General features: G+C 40.4%; 1 protein-coding gene across 1 annotated transcript in view; it reads right to left on the minus strand.

The window, feature by feature from the left end:
* The window catches only part of TBX15 (T-box transcription factor 15), a 97,202-nt gene that overhangs the window by 25,236 nt on the left and 54,396 nt on the right, over positions 1-17,570 (minus strand). Inside the window, exons 2-6 of the mRNA XM_005506255.3 lie at positions 13,386-13,599; positions 6,602-6,703; positions 5,025-5,196; positions 4,486-4,653; positions 1,016-1,080 (exon numbers count right to left, since the gene is read on the minus strand). Of these exons, the coding sequence (XP_005506312.2) occupies positions 1,016-1,080; positions 4,486-4,653; positions 5,025-5,196; positions 6,602-6,703; positions 13,386-13,599 (721 nt within the window). The remainder of the gene's footprint in view (positions 1-1,015; positions 1,081-4,485; positions 4,654-5,024; positions 5,197-6,601; positions 6,704-13,385; positions 13,600-17,570) is intronic.

A 17,570-nucleotide genomic window follows, 5' to 3' on the forward strand; every position in this document is an offset into this window, starting at 1 on the left:
CTTCTATCCTGAAAACCTATCAGAAACTTTTTTTTTCTTCTAACATAAATGAAGCATTTGTGCCCCAAGTTTTGGAATTTTCTGTGAAAATTAAAATTTAAAAATGCCCTTTGGCCAGCTCTACATATAATAAAGAACAAGCAAAAGTTTCTAGGTCCATTTCCCTACTTCTTTCATTATTGTACAGAGTGTTAGCCTGTGACCAATTTGTCTGTTTTATAATCTGCAATTCTGCAATCCTCCATTTTTCTCTCTCTTAATTTTAGTAACAACAAAAAAAACCACAAACAAACAAAGCAAAACAAAATCTCTACAGTATCTTTGCAAGTTCATTTATTTTTCCTTATTCTTTGGATATCATGGCACCATATCAGTAATATATGAACAGTTTACTAAGAACTTATCAGAGATGTTAAAAAAAGCTTTAATAGCATTTCTCAACAACGAGTGGAAAAGTACAGAAAAACAGAATAACAGAAAAGAACACAAATTAATTATTCAGCATGAAAAACAAAAACAAACAAAAACCCCCCACATATGTACCAAAGAAAAAAGTCTTGAAAGTATTGGTAATAGAAGGAGTACTGATGTAGCAGTGAACAGGAAATTAAATATATGAGAGCAAAAAACTACAGTCACAGAAAAATGTCACCAAGCAGGAAAGGGGTAAGCTGTCTTTGCAGATATGTTGTCTGAGAATATCTAAAACCCTGTCAGGGGTTGGGACTGCAGGATCCAGGCAGAGTTAGGAGCAGCACTGAAGGAGACTTTCAGAAAACAAATACAGTCAGTCTAGCTGGCTAACCTGAGAAGTATTTTCTCAGGGAGCCATCATTATACATTGGCTCTGTTTAGGCAAGGTAAAATAGTCCTTCCAATTCCTTTAAGAACTAGTCTACAGCAAACTTCTCTTGTAAAATTAAGTTAGGATCACAAAACGCCTTCCTCAGCCTTAGACACATGCCCTGTGCACTCATCAGAGAAGAAATGAGCAGGAAACACAAGCTCCTCTTACCTGTTTCTTCCAGAATCTCTGAAGCCTTTTGCAAATGGGTTTCTGTCAATTTTTAATCTGGTGATCTACAAAGGAAGAAAAAGATAATTAGTTGATCTCTCCAATTTTTTTTTCTTTCAACAAATGAAAATAACTGATGATTACCACTCTTGCCCAAGCCACCTACATTATGATCTTTCATACCTATTTCCTCAGACTTATATAAAGTTGCCCTTCTGTTAACTATGAACAGATTATCTGCCTAGCAAATGAGTGGTGCCAGAGGGAGAAATGTGGCACTTCAGGAAACCTGATGCAGCACTGGGGCTGAGAAGCTGTTCCCAAGGAAGAGGCACACCTTGGACCCAGGTACAAAACCCCAGGAGATATAAGTCATCAAGGGCCATGTGGTTTGGGAAGCAGGCATACTGCTCAGATTTCACTGGTATCTGGGTTTTCCCAGCCTCAACACTAGACAACCAGCAGATGGATGCACTCATGGACTTTCAAACAATGCCAAGGAGAAAAGAAGAAGCAGAGCACAAGCTACAGCCTCTAAAGACAGCAGCTGGCCACCCGGTCACATGTACCAAGTGCTGCTGTTCTCATCAGCATCTGGGTGACCCTTCAAGGGTTTCTGGTCTGGAAACAATTTTTTTTTCTTTTTTTCCCCTCCTGTAAACAAAGAAGAAGACAGCCAGACTGAGTGCTTTTGGGGAATCTTCCTTCCTGCTTTGTTTTTAAACACGAATTCCATGTTGATAAATATGGAAATAACATTGGGATTTTGACCTTGCAGCCTATGATATCATTTCTTCTGTTGGCTATTCCTGAACCTAATGCAGCATGAGACCTTCTCCCTGCCATCTCACCTTGTCCTGGAGAACATGGCTCTAGAGCGGGAAGAGAACAAGATCTCCAGATACTATCAATTTAGAGGTGTTTTTGCTGAAACTTCTCAAAACATACTGGTTTCATACAGACTGATCTGAAGCGGATTTGCAGGTGTTTTGCTTCTGTCAGAACCAAGATTTTGCTCTGGATATTAACCTCAGATCTGGAATGCAGCTCCTATTTTTGCAGAAGCTTAATTTGTGAACTTCATTTCCGCTACCCTGACTTTGCAGCTGTCCTGGGACTTGTGTGTACAGAGATAGATATGTTCTGTGGAGGATGGAATTACAGCAGAGGGAATCCCTGTGGTGGATTTGCTAACATTTTACAATTGTTTCCAGAGACACTTCTTCCAATAAGGCAAAGCTTTTCAGCCATTGGAGGGCATGCAGGCAGATTCAGGGGACTTAAATTTATTTTTAATTAAGCAGTTTTCCAAGCCATCAGAATCTCCTTTACTGGTATTATACATACATATATATATATATATATATATATATATATATATATATATATATAAATTGGGGGGCAGGGCTTTTTTTTTTTTTTTTTCCCCACAAAATCCCCAAATGTTTGGAATTCAGAGACACAGGAAGAAATTTCAGTGCTTCTTTACAGTGAGGTGGCTTACAGTGTCGGTGCGCGAGTTCCCTCCCTTACCTGTGTAATTATGTCTTATAGATCAGGTTATCAGGGAAGAATGACAGGTTTATTTCCTGTCATTTCTTCTCCTTTCTTTATCCTCTTTCCATGCCTGGTCTATAGTTAAAAGTTAGTGGAGTACACACATTTGGGTGTAGGGGACAGGAAATTTCCAGTCCTGGAATGACAGCAAATCCACCATTGTGTTGCAATATTTTTTTATGCTGGAATAGTTGATCCATTTTGGATCCCGATTTAAGTCTATTCAAGGGGATCAGACTGAGAAAAAGTTAGGAGTGGGTATTCAGAAGCAGTCGCGGGAGCATTGTCAGCAAGTGTGCACTCTTATATGTTGCAAAATAAAACTCTGTAACAATTCACTAAATGGTTACAATTCACAACTGTTACAAATAGGCTAAATATGACAATTTGCCCTAAACTGATTTGACATGGGTCTGTCCATCAGTCCCAGAATACCAGATATGATGATGTTCACTGAGTTCATGAAGTTATTCTCCAGAAGTACCATTTCTGACTCAAGACTCCTCTGCAATGTATGGCAGAAAAAATGTATAATCTATTTTCCTAACAGGCTTGATATTAGATTATTTTTATTCCAAGCCCGTTTGTACCCCCATTCTAGTTAACAAGAGTACCTCTCTAAGCGGACACATTATTAACACAACAAAAACCTTCAGAAACTGAGATTCTGTTTCACATGGCTAGGAAAAATTACATTACACGTCCCTTCTAATGCTATCACAACCCCCACCCTAGTAAGGAGAATGGCATTAAGAGGAAATGGGATGTGCACAGCCCCTCTCACCTGAGAGTAAGACGGAGTGTGTGTACATGAACAAGAGAAGAGGAGTACACTGAGATGAAAGCACGGCAAGAGGCGATATGAAGTCTAATGGGAATTCCTGAGAACTCCCACAGATGAGCAATACATAAGGGGACTACAAAGGGAATGGGTAGATATAAGGACCTCTCAATGTGTGCAACAAGCACGCCTGCAGAAGGAATGAAGCAGGCCACCTCTTCCTTAAAAACTAGGAAACCAGTTTTCACTGGCCACCGAAGAAGGGAGAGCAAATGTGTGTAATCCACAGCAAGACCTTTCCAAAAGTCTTTTGCCATTCCTCAAATGCTTACATTCTCAAATAATCATATTTTCCTAGTAATTAGTTTCCTCTAAGACACATCATATCTTAGGGGAAAACAGGGGTAGTCAGGGAATTCTGCAATCAAACACTACTGTGGACTGAGATTACATTTCTTAATAGCACGTAGTTTAAGAAAAAGGGCAGATCAGTAACAAAGCTCAGTACTCAAGGCCTCTGCAGATTGGATTCTGCTATGACAATGTCTTCTTACGGTATCTGGAGTCAACAGTGACACTCTCCATCGGGAACTGCACAAGACCTGAATCAAATGTGTATTCTGCATGAGAATTTAATTCATAAGCAATACATGGACTGCTGCTGCTTATGCTCAAAGGCTTCTTTTGTCAGAAAACTGGTGAGATTCTTCTTGTCTAAAATTTTTCCTTCATTTTAGCAGTGAAAAAACTCCTATGTGTTTTCTCTCTGAAATAACAGATCTGGACTAGTTTGCAGTGCGTTACACAACAGGACACTGTATTTTGTACCACAAGGCAGCAAGAAAAAGTGAACACAATACAACTCTTCATGGTTGATCTCATCTCCTTACTTCACAATAAAAACTGCAGGCACCTTATCTGCAGATGGTTTTTTAGCTAGACAGCGCATGTCTATGTACTAGCTCATAGCAAGCAGTTTCTTTTTGTGCAGAAGAAAAAACAGTGAGCCTGTAAAATGTACACTTTTCTTGAGCTATGTTTCCTAGAGAAGCCAATGTCTCAGACACAGAGAGTACACTGATATTTTGATGAACACACAACATAAAATGAGCCTGAAGGCACAAAGCTTTACCTGTTGGTTTTGGTATGCTGTCACTGTGGTGAAGACAGTCTCAGGGAAGTTGAAGGTTTTCACCCCATCTCCTGAAGGAACCGGCTTTGTAGGAGAAAGATCACTGCTGAAGTCCTTGCGAATGACATGAACACGAGGCTGGTACTTATGCATTGAATGTAAGATTATCTAAAAAGAAAACAAAAGAGGAAGAAAAATTTGTTTATTTTTTTCAAATATTCTGCACTACATGCAGATGTACAAGGAAGCAGTGATGGAGTTAAGGACCAGCATGAAGAAAATTACCCTTTTCTTACAAGTATGTATGAGATTAAATTTGTGCTACGTACAGGGAGAAAGGAGCTCTATTGCTTTATAGGGTCAGGCAACATTTTGAAGAAAAGTGCTGAAGTAGGGAAAAAAGCTCCATAACTCTCGAGAGTGGCTATAGGCAGGCATGCTCAGCAGGACACAGGAGCATTGGAGGAGTAGCATCACCCTTTTGAGCCTGAGAAGAGGGAGGCTGGGGCAGAAGGCACCACTATTAGCTTCTAACTTACATGGCCTTGATCATCAAGCTCGTTGTTGGTCAGCTTGAGCTTGTCAAAACTGACCACCTGCCTCATCCAGGTGTCTCCAGAAGCCAGTGAGTCAGGGTGGATGTAAACCCTCGGGGGCACTGGGGAGTCAGCATTGCCAGCCACCATCCACTTGGAGCTGTGGTACACGTACCTGAAAGAGGAAGGGAAAATGGCCAAGTGAAGTTGTCAGTCACTCCCTGGAGGAATGTTTCCAGGGCTCCTCCTTCCCTGCCACCCTACCACATGCACCCCAAGCTCTCATTTGCAGTCAGGGGAGAATGTGCTTTATTGCAACCTCCTACCTTCTAAATGAAACCCAGATTACCCCGAGCCACTTGTTCAGGCTTGATTCATTATTAAAACCACCTTTGCAGTTATTTTTCCTGTAAAACTCTGCCACATGTGCCTTCTAAACTCCTTAACCCTCTCTGAGCCAGAGTAAGAGGCTGAAAAATACACACAAACAAAGCCCTCTCTGAAAATATTAATAAATTCCCTGTAGTTTCTGGAAATATGCACTGTGCAAAACATGTGTCTTCACCCAGAAAGAGCAAAATCAAATAGATACTACTACAACAATGGATAAAACAGAATTCTGGTTTGAAATGGTGCAAAATAGGAAATTCCATATAGTAACACAAATGTTTGGATTAGAGGAAAAAATATTTTTTTGTTCCTGGTCTTTTGTGATATTTTGTGAACCTGATCTAGCCATCCTATACATGCCATGAATTTCTCTAACACTGCTTTGCCTAGACACTTTTTCTTTCTGTCACACAGCTCCTTCGGCCTAAGCCATTTCACACCTCTCAGTTCTGTTGTGTGCTGCCCTTCATTGAGTCTCTACTTAGCTCTCCTAAGCTATTTCAGTCCTTACCTACAAACAGTGACTTGTTTCATGTATTTTCAAAAGAAACAAAAAGAAAAAAAAAAAGAAAGGTAACAAAAAAAAAAAAGAAAAGTAAAAAAAAAATAAAAAAGAAGGAGAGGAGAGGAGAGGAGAGGAGAGGAGAGGAGAGGAGAGGAGAGGAGAGGAGAGGAGAGGAGAGGAGAGGAGAGGAGAGGAGAGGAGAGGAGAGGAGAGGAGAGGAGAGGAGAGGAGAGGAGAGGAGAGGAGAGGAGAGGAGAGGAGAGGAGAGGAGAGGAGAGGGGAGGGGAGGGGAGGGGAGGGGAGGGGAGGGGAGGGGAGGGGAGGGGAGGGGAGGGGAGGGGAGGGGAGGGGAGGGGAGGGGAGGGGAGGGGAGAGGAAGGGAGGGGAGGGGAAGGGAGGGGAAGGGAGGGGAGGGGAAGGGAGGGGAAGGGAGGGGAGAAGGAGAAGGAGAAGGAGAAGGAGAAGGAGAAGGAGAAGGAGAAGGAGAAGGAGAAGGAGAAGGAGAAGGAGAAGGAGAAGGAGAAGGAGAAGGAGAAGGAGAAGAGGATTCTGGTCAAATCAGCTATGTTGGTGTAAATCAACGTGGTCTCCTCCAGCATACCTTTGCATACCTGTATAATGGCATGTGTTTTTCATTGACAGTGAGTTTTCACAATGTTCCTACCTCTGCACCTAAAAAGCTTACCTGTATCTCTTGTTATCCACAGGAACAATGTCCATGGCAATATAATACTGCTGGTGAGGATCCAAGCCTGTAATTTTCACTCTCATGGCTGGAAACATTCTCCTGAGAAAAGAAGAGTAGAAATATGGAAGAAAATTATGAATAAGGAATTCCTGCCTGTTCCTCTCTGAGCACAAGCTTAGCTCTGCTGTGTACTAGTCACTATTCTGAAGGTGTTTGTAGCTAGATAACTGTTTCAGAAGAGAACAACTCAGAACTATTTTAATGACAAAACTTGTCTGTGTTAGTGTGGCTACAACACCATTTCTTTTTAAAAAAATTCCGATCACCAGTATCCAGTTGATCTGTACTTAAGTGATTTCTCAGCCCTTATAATGAGCAAAACTTTAGCTGAGGTCCTACAGGAGTGTGTTACTCAATTACATGATTTCTGCCCAGAAGATAGAGGTCTTAAGTAAGAGAAACTCTGAAAGTACTGGATGCTCACAGGAAATTACATCCTGCTCCTCTGATAAGTAAATATGTTCTTATGGAGTGAAGGTAGTTTGGATGGAAGGAGATATTAAAGGGGAAATTAAAATCCCAATGCAGGAATCATGAAAAAGTATTCATCCCTAGAAACCATCATGACACACTGTCTTCTATCTATCAAGGATTAGTGAAATGTCAGGGAAGAAGATTTAAATCTCTGCCCAACATTTCTGTTTCTCAAAGTATTATCAGTGGACACAGCTTGGAGGAGGAAGAAAACAGGAAAGTTTATGTCATCATCTCCAAACATGTCTCTAAACATTCACACTGAAGGGATGTGACCGTGAGAAACTATTTTATTATTTCCCATCCAGGGCACATACAGCCACTTGTGGAAGAAGGTGGAAAGGAGGAGGTTGGTGCTTAGCCTTTGCTCTACACACAGCTCTTCCATTTCAGGCCACTGAGAAGGAAAGTTCTGACCTGTTAGTAACTGTATCTGCCTTGAAAAAGGGTGATTATCATGGGGGGTGGGAGAGCACCACCCTACAGCTGCTGGAGCACAGCTACGCAGAGTCACAAGAGACATAAAAATTATCTGCAGAAACCCTTTAAGGAGAGAGCAGATCTGTGCAACGGATGGTGCAAGTTGCACAATTCAGGGATATAAAAGGAATAATGGATTAATCTTCAGTGGCTTGAGGGCATTACCTTGTTTCTGCCACAATGGCTCAATAAATCTGCCAAGCCAAATGGGTACAGGATATGGCATTTTACAATCTAGCTCTCCTTAATTGGAGAGAGGTGGCTTGGGAGAAGCTTAAGAGGTAGGTCACATTTCAGAAGGTTGATGAGAAACCCAGGATTAAATCTGAGTCTCTTTGGGTCTAAATCTGCGCACTGTATTGGGAAAACTGAACACTGTGTGTTCCAAGAAGCTCTCTCCAAACCTGCAGCATAACGTAAAGTTGCAGTATAGCCTATTGGGTTGTTTGCTTATGAAATACCTTGTAAAAGATTACCGCAGACCATTCAACAGGCTTAGAAGCTAATCTCTAAAATGACCAGAGAGGGCTCAGCTGATCCCACTGCTTTCTTTAAGGTTTCAGTGTCCTTTTAAAGTTTTGTAAATTATTACTGTTTTTCTTTTTCTGCATGTGTAAAAGTAACTCTAGTTTCTTTGCCATAAGCATGTGGCCTGGAACTGTCACAGCAGGTGTCCAGCAGCACAGCTGTGCAGAAATGGGAAAATGGTAAAGAAATAGGCAAGTAGCAGTGACTTAGGGAGGTGCTCAGGTGTAATCCTAGTTAAGCCCTTGTGCCCTGTGTTACCTCTTGGCTGACTCTTGGCCCCCTGGAAGCACTAACCCTATAGGAAAATGGAGGCTCAACGGTTTGAAGTCACTCAGGTCATTTGAATATGGCTGTGTTAATATAGAGTCAAGAGCCTTTCGTCTAAAAGGATATCAGCTAGCTTTGTATTCAGGAGCTACAGACACCAAGGATGTCTGTTTTCATAGGGAGCAGGTGATGACATCTGATATAGTTTAAGAGGAGGTTTTATATCAACAACAGTTTGGGATGATCAAGTTATTTATATACTAGCTTTACCACTCAGCAGGAAAACAGTCTTCCTAAACTTAGACTGTGAACTTACACACAGTAGCCCTTTAGAGGAAATATGGTGTGATATGAAATAAGTTATTACAATTATTTTAGCACCACTTTGAAGTATATTAAAAAGCATTTTTGTAACAGCCATGTGCCTCAGTCCACTCAATTTCTGTCTTCTTCCATAACAAGAATGATGTTTCTGAAACTCTAAAAGCGAAGAAAATTGATATGAAATTATATATAATGATCTCTAGAACTTGATCAAAATAATATTTGCCAGCACAGTAGTGTACTGATATTAGGAACCATGTTTGAGAACTTTCAGGAATAGAAGGAAGTAGCTGAATTGTGGCAGCCAGCATTATTTTTTTGTTGATTTTTTTTTTTATTTTCATTTAACACAAAAGTATAGCTAAACTTTTCAATTTTTCTAGGAGAAAGCTGTTCAAAGAAGGAGGATCACATGCCTATTCCCAAACTGGATTTATCTTTTTTTTTCAGTATCATAAATCTTCGTTTTCTAACCCTTAGGAGTCTCAAGATATCAAATCTTATCTGTGCCCCTTGAGCCAGCACATGTGAAGTTTTTGTCAAGTTGGATCTGTCTTCAAAGTTGGCCTGCTCTGAGAGGAGCATGGGCCGGAAGATCTTCAAAGATCCCTTCCAACATAAATCTGTTCTCTGTTTCACATTTTGGTTTTAGAGAGGGCAATTCCCCATTAAGGAATAAGAAATTAAGAGGTACCAGGCAGGTTGTCTCAAACCACAAATGCAATTCTTTGAAACTCTTCAGACATTGAAAAAATTCCTATACATATAGCTTAGTGAGCAGAAGTCAGATTATAGTTTAAAAGGACTGACAAAATTTAATGTACAGATTTCATGACCGTTTAGTGTAATGATTTATACCCTGTGTAAACAACAACCTAAATAAGATTAAATTTGCTTAAGAGTGACATCTGCTGAACGTAAACCCTAAAATGAAGGGATGTGCTTTTCAATCGTAGTAAAAGACAATTTATCTGTTGACAGTAACAGAGTAGTCATTTCGCACTCATAAAAAATCAGGTTGAGAAGCTGCAAAATAATCTGATTTAGGTTTGCAGATTAAGTGTGCACAGTGTTTATAATATGCTTGAGTTTACAGGGCTGCTTGAAGTTCTCATTGCTATTTTATACCTTATATTTCCTTGCATTCAAATCTGGTGCCAAAAGTCTATTTCTTTACGAAAACAAACCTATGAGGAGAGAAACAGAGGGAAGGGAAGGGAAGGGAAGGGAAGGGAAGGGAAGGGAAGGGAAGGGAAGGGAAGGGAAGGGAAGGGAAGGGAAGGGAAGGGAAGGGAAGGGAAGGGAAGGGAAGGGAAGGGAAGGGAAGGGAAGGGAAGGGAAGGGAAGGGAAGGGAAGGGAAGGGAAGGGAAGGGAAGGGAAGGGAAGGGAAGGGAAGGGAAGGGAAGGGAAGGGAAGGGAAGGGAAGGGAAGGGAAGAATGCCTTTCTATTTCACCCTGCAGGGTGGGATCTTGTAAAGGAGAAGAACATCATCAAGCAGAAAAAAAAGAAAAAAAAAAAATATATATATATATATATATATTTAATAGTGATATAGATTTTGTGTGGGCAGCCAGTGGTGAGCCAGTTGGCCATCAGGACTCAAATAATGACAAGCATCTTCTTTCAGGGAGAAAGAATATTATTTAGGATTGTAAATAATATATGATTTGCACAGTAATTTATGACTCTGTACTGTGATACATAGTCTTTTGTAAGTGAAAAAATTATCAAGGCTGGAGCTTGCAAAGGCAATTGAGTTGCAGAAAAAAAACTTGGAAAGACAAATATTATTACAGTCCTTACAGGTGTCCCTACATCTATTCCCTACTAAAAATTATGAAAATACATGTTGTTTTAGAATCCTTAAAATAAAGTTATCTTTCTTACCATGTGCTGTTAAACACCTCTGACAGCTGCATAAATAGGGAAAGAGATATTTAATCAGAAAATAGAGACCAACCAAGGTTTTCCACAGCACATAGAGACTTCTCCTTCAAAACATGAAGAACAGAACCTTTGAGCCAAAATCTAAGGAAATAAAAGCTTTTAAAAAAAAAAGGGGGGGGGGGCGGGGAGGGGAGGGGACGGGAGAAGGTAGAAGCAAAGAGAAAAAATTGAACAGGGGAAGTGAATCTGAATGTTTGGTTCTGGGATGCTTCTTCACTAAATGGGGCTCATTTTTCCTGGCGCAGTACTTCACTGGAACTGTAGTTCAGCTGCATTGTGTACCCACATGGAAGAAACTATGTACCTCTCACAGTAATTCTTAATCAGCTTCCTCTTGTTACTGTGTAATTAGGGATGTATATCTATTGTTTCCTATGATAATATGTGATGTGGGAAGCTATATTTGTCAGAAAGGCAACACAAATGGCAAGTTCCGTGAATGTCAGAACAACAGTTTTGTATGAAAAGTGACAAAATACACATTTCAGACAGTTGCAAGCAACAAATAAGAGTTTATAGCTTGAAGGCAGAAGAGACACATTTTTTTTTTAAGTTGCTTGGGTTTTGTTTGTTTGTTTTTAAAAAACAGCAATGTAGTCAATGTTGTAATTTCCTAAAAACTTCCAAGGATCTATAGAATCTTTTTTGTATGTGGGCATCAGTCTGACCAAATAGAGTTTTTTCATTTTTTGAAGTCATCCAAAGTATTTAATTTCTTTATGTTATATCTCCTCAAATATTTCACAGTGTGTTTTTTTTGTTTTTGTTGTTGTGGTGTTTTGGTATTTTTTTCACGAACCCTTCCTTCTCCAGGAGCCCTGCCAATACTGCCAAGGTTTTTCTAAGAAGTTGTGTTCAACTATTTGCAAAATTGCAGTGGCATTGATCTTGCAACTCTTTTGGTGACTTTTTTTAAAGAAACCTGTAATCAGGGTATGGCTTTTTAAGATCCCAGAAAGGTCAGATTCTTCATTCAGCAATATGTGAGATGCTGAGATCATCTTCATGTCACTGAGCTCTGGGGATTTTAGTGTGCACTGCTGTTGGTGGGCTTTGAGATATTTATGCTGCTGTTAAGTCTATCTACTCCATGTATCACAAGAGAATTAATTATAGTCAATCCAACAAGTAACAATATATTATTTTGATTTTCTGAGACAGCATGGCCCAGGCACCAGGGCAATGAACTCAGAAGCAAGAAACTCGGTTCTTCCAGTGGGATATTTAATGATGATGAACAGATCGCTTAATCTGTTTAGGTGTCAATTTCACCTCCCATGAAATGAGGATAATAATAATAATTTTATCTTTATCTGCTTTGACATGTGTAGAGAAAAGGTGATGCGTAATAGCAAATGTTGTAATTCCAGTTACTTTGTCTCTTCCATTTGAGGCAAAAGGGAAAAACCAGCAGCCTGCTCTGTCCTGATACAAGGTGTTTTCTGTGCCAGTTATATCACATATCTAAAACCAGGAGCTTATCTGGTTCTGATAACCTTTGTCAGGGATTATCTAGGTTGTTTGTCCAATACAACTTTGCTCAAATTACTCACGCTTCTTGGGAATAGTGCTCACTTCATGAGAACACGAAACACCAAGTCTATCTGACCTGGCAAAATCTGAGAGCTCAGAGAGGAAACAAAATTATAAACAATAGGAAACCCCTGGGTTTTTTTCCCCAAAACTTGGGGGAAATTCCTTTCTGCACGTCTGTGGAAGGGGCAGAACAGCTCCTGGGACAGCCACGTGGCTTGCTCTCTTTAATTGCCTCTGTCCGTGGTGCTGACTTCCTTCTGTGCCGCATCAAGTGGAATTAAAACATCGTTAGATGAAAACAGGGGCTATCCTGTTAACACAAACTTGTCTAAAAGTCTGGGATCCTTTATAGTTTGAGGAATCTAGACATTTACAGCTAGGTTCAAGTTGGATTTTGGTGATCAGATTTATAGCCTTTTTCAGTAGCAGACAGCAATGAAGATCTTACCCTTGGCTAATGGCATGGCGGGGTGAGTTTTTAATTTTAAAATAATCTGACTTATTAGTGGCTCTTCCTAACATCTGCTGTTATGGTATCAGTTGCAATAGCAGAGGGAAACGCTAAGCCCACACATTTTTTTGATACAGGAAGTCATTAACATTTTATCTATTTAGAACTGCAGGAAGAAATTCATTTGGTGCAAAGGTGAGTTAGAATTTTGCTATATTTGGGATTAAATTAACTGGCTCATGAAGTGCTATAGGAACTTGAAAGGAAACTCAAATGGCTCACCCCCAAATTCATAACTTATCTTAAATTCAGTACAGCCAACAGCACAATGATTATTTCCTGATTTATTTGCTCAAAGGAAAGGCTATCCTCAACAGTTTCCTGCAGCTGCCAGCTCCCCTTTGGAGCCACTGATTGAAACAGCAATATGAAACAACTTTACCTGTCTTAGGAAAGCTAGTAGGAGATACAGCTGTGAAATTCTGACAGTCATTTAATTTTTCCTACATATTTGTTCCTTTGGCTTGTCAAGAAGAAAAAAGCACTCTTTTTCTTAAAGAAAAAAACAACAACAACAACAACAAACATTTGTTTTGTTACAGTCTGGGTTTGGGAGGTCTTGGAGTGGGGGGGGGGGTTGTTTGTTGATTTTGTTTCTGTTTTTTTTGTTGTTGTTTTTTTGTTTTTAACTAGACAGACAGAGGTATCTTACCTGCCTGCTTTTGTGATGATCATCTCTGTTCCAATATCATGAAATCTTTTCCAGAGGTCAGCACACTGCAGCTCTACCTGAATCTCTTCCATGGATGAAGGTGGAGGAGGCTGAGGGCCTGAGCCACCAGACGTAAGGTCCGAATGGGAGCCAAATGAGCAGGATGTCCTTTCTGCCAGCACCTCTGTGTCTGACCCAGTGCTCTGCTCTGAATCTGCAAAGTAAACACACCAGGTAAGACACTTCAGCTCTACCTGCTGTGAGTGGTAAAGGGAGGGAAGAGGAAAACCAACAAGGGTGGTGCTAAAGAACAGTGTAATGGCCATATATATATATATATGTACACACGCATGTAAATTTATAGGTTGTTGTGATTTATGGTCTGGTTTGGGGCTTTGGGTTTCCACCATGACATCTGGCATTTTCGTGAAGTTTTAGAAACAGCTGAAAAAAGGACCCTCAACATAAAATGTGAATAGTAACAAACATCACCACAATGCTAGGAATGGAGTAAAAAATACAGATGATAAAATAGAAATTAAAAAAATAATTCAACCCTTCTTTTCAATCCAAGATTAGATGAGCTCACTGGAAAACTACATTCCACTAATTGAATATCCTCCCATGCTATTATTGAAGAGATGGTTATTTTTAAACAACATTGTTTTTTTTCTTTTAATATCCTTGTCATCAAAAATAATGAGCATTTTTTAATTTCGTTATTTGGCAGCACCATTTTGGAGATGTGTTTTGTTTGCTTCTATAATATATTTTTTGGAACAATGATATTTCCTGAGAAAATAACCATGCAGCTTTTGGTGAGGAAAATGCTCTAGGCTACTGAAGGAAAAAAAGGGGAGATAGTAAACATATGGAATAGGTTATCAAGGAAATAAACTGAAGCAAACTGCAGAAAAGAGCATGAGACAACCACCTCTCTTTACGGGGGAGACGAAGAAGAAATCTTGCTCAAAAAATAAGCAAACAAACAAAAACATGAGGTTTGACTAGTTTAAAAGTCCAGGTTGGCATGTTGAATGAGATGGCCATTTCTTTGCAAAAATAGCTAATTTATGGATTAGTTAGATATGGTATATATGTGGTCCTAGCTCTCATACAGTACAACTATGCCAGAATTTTGCAAATAGCAGTGTTGTTTTGCAACACAGTACACACCGATGTTACACCAAAATAATTCACTATACATTCTGCAAGGCAATGTGCTTATGTTTTGAACCTGATTTTTAACACATTGGCACTAGCACTGTATAGAGGATTGACAGAGGAATAAAGTGATGTGAAGCACTCAGGCAAATGGTTCAAGAAGAGCTTTGTAGATTTCAAACATGATACAGAAACAGTAGTTTAGATTGTCCTCATTGATCACCTAAATACAAGCATCATAGTGAAGTAAGAAAACAGCTATTTGTAAGTTTTCTCTGCACTTCAACAAATAAAGAGATATCTCTGAAGGGGAAATTCGAGGAGACAAAAAGTAACAAACTGTGTTAAAAATGTGATCAAATCACCCCAGCTAAAATTCCTTCTGTACAATGAAGTGCCAGAAACGTTTTAATAACCCTGAGGATGTGCAGGCTGAGTGTCATATTTACAGTGCTTCAGAGAGACAGGATCTCCTGGAGCAGCTTGCTCACCAGAGCAGAGGGCCATAGTAAAGAAGTGGCTGGGGGTGAAGACGCCACCTGGAGAACCACCAGCCCCACCTCCTGCCACATGGGAAAATTTCCGGAAAATTCACACTGCTGCAGTGGTATGGACATAAACTGTTCGGCTTGATAGTATATGAAAAGCTTACAGCCCTGGTGCAATCAGGAAGCCTTTATCTTCTATGAGAACTGCAGGTGAATATGTCGTTGGATAGTGTACTTGCTTGAAGGATGTTTTAGTGAACTTTGCCAACAATTTAGACAATCTGGCTGTACGAAGCATAAATTCTGTAGTACATTAGAAAGGTTCAGTATGTGTTGCTCCCAATTCACTTCAAATATGGGGTCCTTTATGTCCCCCACTGACTTCCAAGTTGGGCTGGAACAATAATAGGTCCAACCCTCTAAAGGAGTAGCACAAACCTACCAACAGAGGATTGTTCCATGGCAACCAGTACTACACTAAAAACTGATATCCTAGACACAAGCTGATTCCAGATAATATGAGATAACCTGCTGGGATTATTCTGTGACCATGAGAGAGAATTAATCTGAGAGTACAGAAGGGCTGAGACGTTTACTCCCTGCTTCAGGAGCCCGGTGATGCAGGACCAAACTGACCCTTATCTGCTTCCTCTAGCTCAAATTTTTCTACCTGAAAATGTTGGTACAGGTAAGCCTGAGTAGGGGTCTCTACGCTTAGGTCATTTGTTTTCCTAGTGATGATTAACCAGTTTTTACTTCAACAAAAAGCAAGACTACTTCACAGATCACTGTAAGAGCTGAAGCATTAACCAAAAGTCTTACATCTTCTCTGAGGTACTAATAAAGTATAGGAAAACTACAGAGGAGTTCTGAAGATACTGGACCTAGGGAAAAGCTTCCAGCATGAAGGTACTCCCTGCATGAGGTACTAACCTATAGGTTTGCATTTAAAAAGACTTCTAGGCCACATCATCTGTGCTTGGTTGAGGCACTCAGAAACTGTGCATCCTCTGAAGTAGTATGGTAAATGGCCAATAGATGGCACCTGGCTAGATGCTGTCCCGGCATCATTCCAGCATTTCCTGGACAGCCTCTCAAACTGGGCATGTGGCTGGAGTCTTGGGGAACCCTGGGAATTGACCGAAATTGCATGCTGCAGAAAAATATCAGAGACCAAAGCCCCCTCTGACTGATTGCATGCCAATGTCACTTCACTGACTTTAACAGAGTTTTGGAGGGTTTTCTTTACAATGACAGAAGTGGAAGGAGAGCCACGTTCTTGGATATAATTTGCCATGCTGGCACAAATAAAAAATTGCAAAAGACATTCACTAATTAATGATACATCAGTCTCTAACCAACCATTCAGTACCCCAAAGTGACAATATAAGATTCTCTGCTTTTGCAACCTTGCTAGGTTGCAATCTGTGGCACTTTTGGGCATATCTTAGGTAAGTAGCAATTGAAACAGTTTTATGTTTTTCTCTCGCTAGGATACAGTACAGTTCTTAAGAAAGTACAGTTCAAAACCAAGCTCATCCATTGCTGGCAACTAGCGAAAGTGAGATGCAACTGAGGCTTCTAAACCTACAGTATTCCACTGGACTTTCAGTTGAGACAGTCTCAGGACAAAGTGTTCGTCATTGCTTTTACAGACATGCATGAACTTGCACCTTCTGATCTTACCTACCCTTCTTTACAAAGTACTTCCAGTCACCTGTCTGCTTGAAGAAGACCCCTTCCTGCTGCACCATAGCTATTGAGGTGAACATCTCCAAAGCTCTTGCTGATCGCACAGTTCATATCACTCTGCCTCTTTCACTTCCCTCTTCTTGCAAATCTCTTCTAAACCCATTCATTTCCACTCATTTTCTCTCTTCCTTATGTTCTTTTTTTTTTTTCTGATAGAATCACAGAATAGTTTGGGTTGGAAGTGATCTTCAAAGATAATCTAGTCCAACCCCCCTGCAATGAGCAGGGACATCTTCAACCAGATCAGGTTGCTCAGAGCCCTGTTCAGCCTGGCCCCAGGGATAGGGCATCTGCCACCTCTCTGGGCAACCCGTGACAGTGTTTCATCACACTCATCATAAAATCCCCCGATCTGTCAAAAAGAGACAGACTCTTGCAAAAGAGAGCATAGCTCTCTTTCACTGTCTGTGTGCAAAAATACTGTTCCCTTTCTACTACCCTACTAGGTGGCTTCCCATAATCCCTTCTTGCCACACTGACCACGTATCCTGCTACTTCAGTTTAGCAGTGTTAGACCTGGAGGAGAGGAAATTTCTCAATACTTTCAGCAACCTTTGAGCCTACCAAGAAGACCACAGGGTCACTTTCAGAGCTCCCAGGAATATTGTGGCCATTGCTGAGATTACGAAGAGAACACTAAACTAGTTCAGATTTTTTCTTTCTTAATCCCTTTCCTATTTTTACTGTCTCCAGATTGCCCTGGAAATCCTCAGCTCATGATTTCTTTTCATCCAGAAATTCCCAGGCTTCTTGTTGGCAGATAGGAAGGAAACACCATTCT

This window comes from Columba livia, chromosome 1 (genome assembly GCF_036013475.1).
Source record: "Columba livia isolate bColLiv1 breed racing homer chromosome 1, bColLiv1.pat.W.v2, whole genome shotgun sequence".
Lineage (NCBI taxonomy): Eukaryota > Metazoa > Chordata > Aves > Columbiformes > Columbidae > Columba > Columba livia.